This window comes from Myotis brandtii, unplaced genomic scaffold, assembly GCF_000412655.1.
Source record: "Myotis brandtii unplaced genomic scaffold, ASM41265v1 scaffold398, whole genome shotgun sequence".
NCBI lineage: Eukaryota > Metazoa > Chordata > Mammalia > Chiroptera > Vespertilionidae > Myotis > Myotis brandtii.
The window spans coordinates 2546449-2546762 of record NW_005365280.1 but is presented as its reverse complement, the minus strand read 5'-3'; the positions used below and the strand labels follow the sequence as shown (position 1 = coordinate 2546762).

The following is a 314-nucleotide window of genomic DNA, read 5'->3' as shown; positions in this document are numbered from 1 at the left end:
GGGAGAGCCCGCGCCGGCGGGATGCTCGACTTTGCAACGTTCGTGTTCCCTGTGCTTTCAGAACTGGAACTGAACACCAAGTGCGTGGTGGAGATGGAAGGGAATCAGACGGTCCTGCACCCTCCTCCTTCCAACACCAAACAGGGAGAAAGGTAACGCGGGCGCACGGAGGGCGGGAGGAGGACCTGACCTCGCAGTCTCCAAGTTTGAGCCAGGAAAATGGGAGTCTCTTTCCTATTGTTAGGGGGATTGGCTTCAAGTTTGTCGCACGCTCCCGTCTGAAGCTGTTGCAAGTCCAAGTTCCTCTCCTCCCT

General features: G+C 57.3%; 1 protein-coding gene across 1 annotated transcript in view; it reads left to right on the top strand.

Annotated features, from left to right (window-relative positions):
* Positions 1-21: 21 nt before the first annotated feature.
* The window catches only part of KIF13A (kinesin family member 13A), a 210862-nt gene continuing 210569 nt past the window's right edge, over positions 22-314 (top strand). The window contains exon 1 of the mRNA XM_014545170.1: positions 22-152. Coding sequence (XP_014400656.1) covers positions 22-152 — 131 coding nt within the window. The remainder of the gene's footprint in view (positions 153-314) is intronic.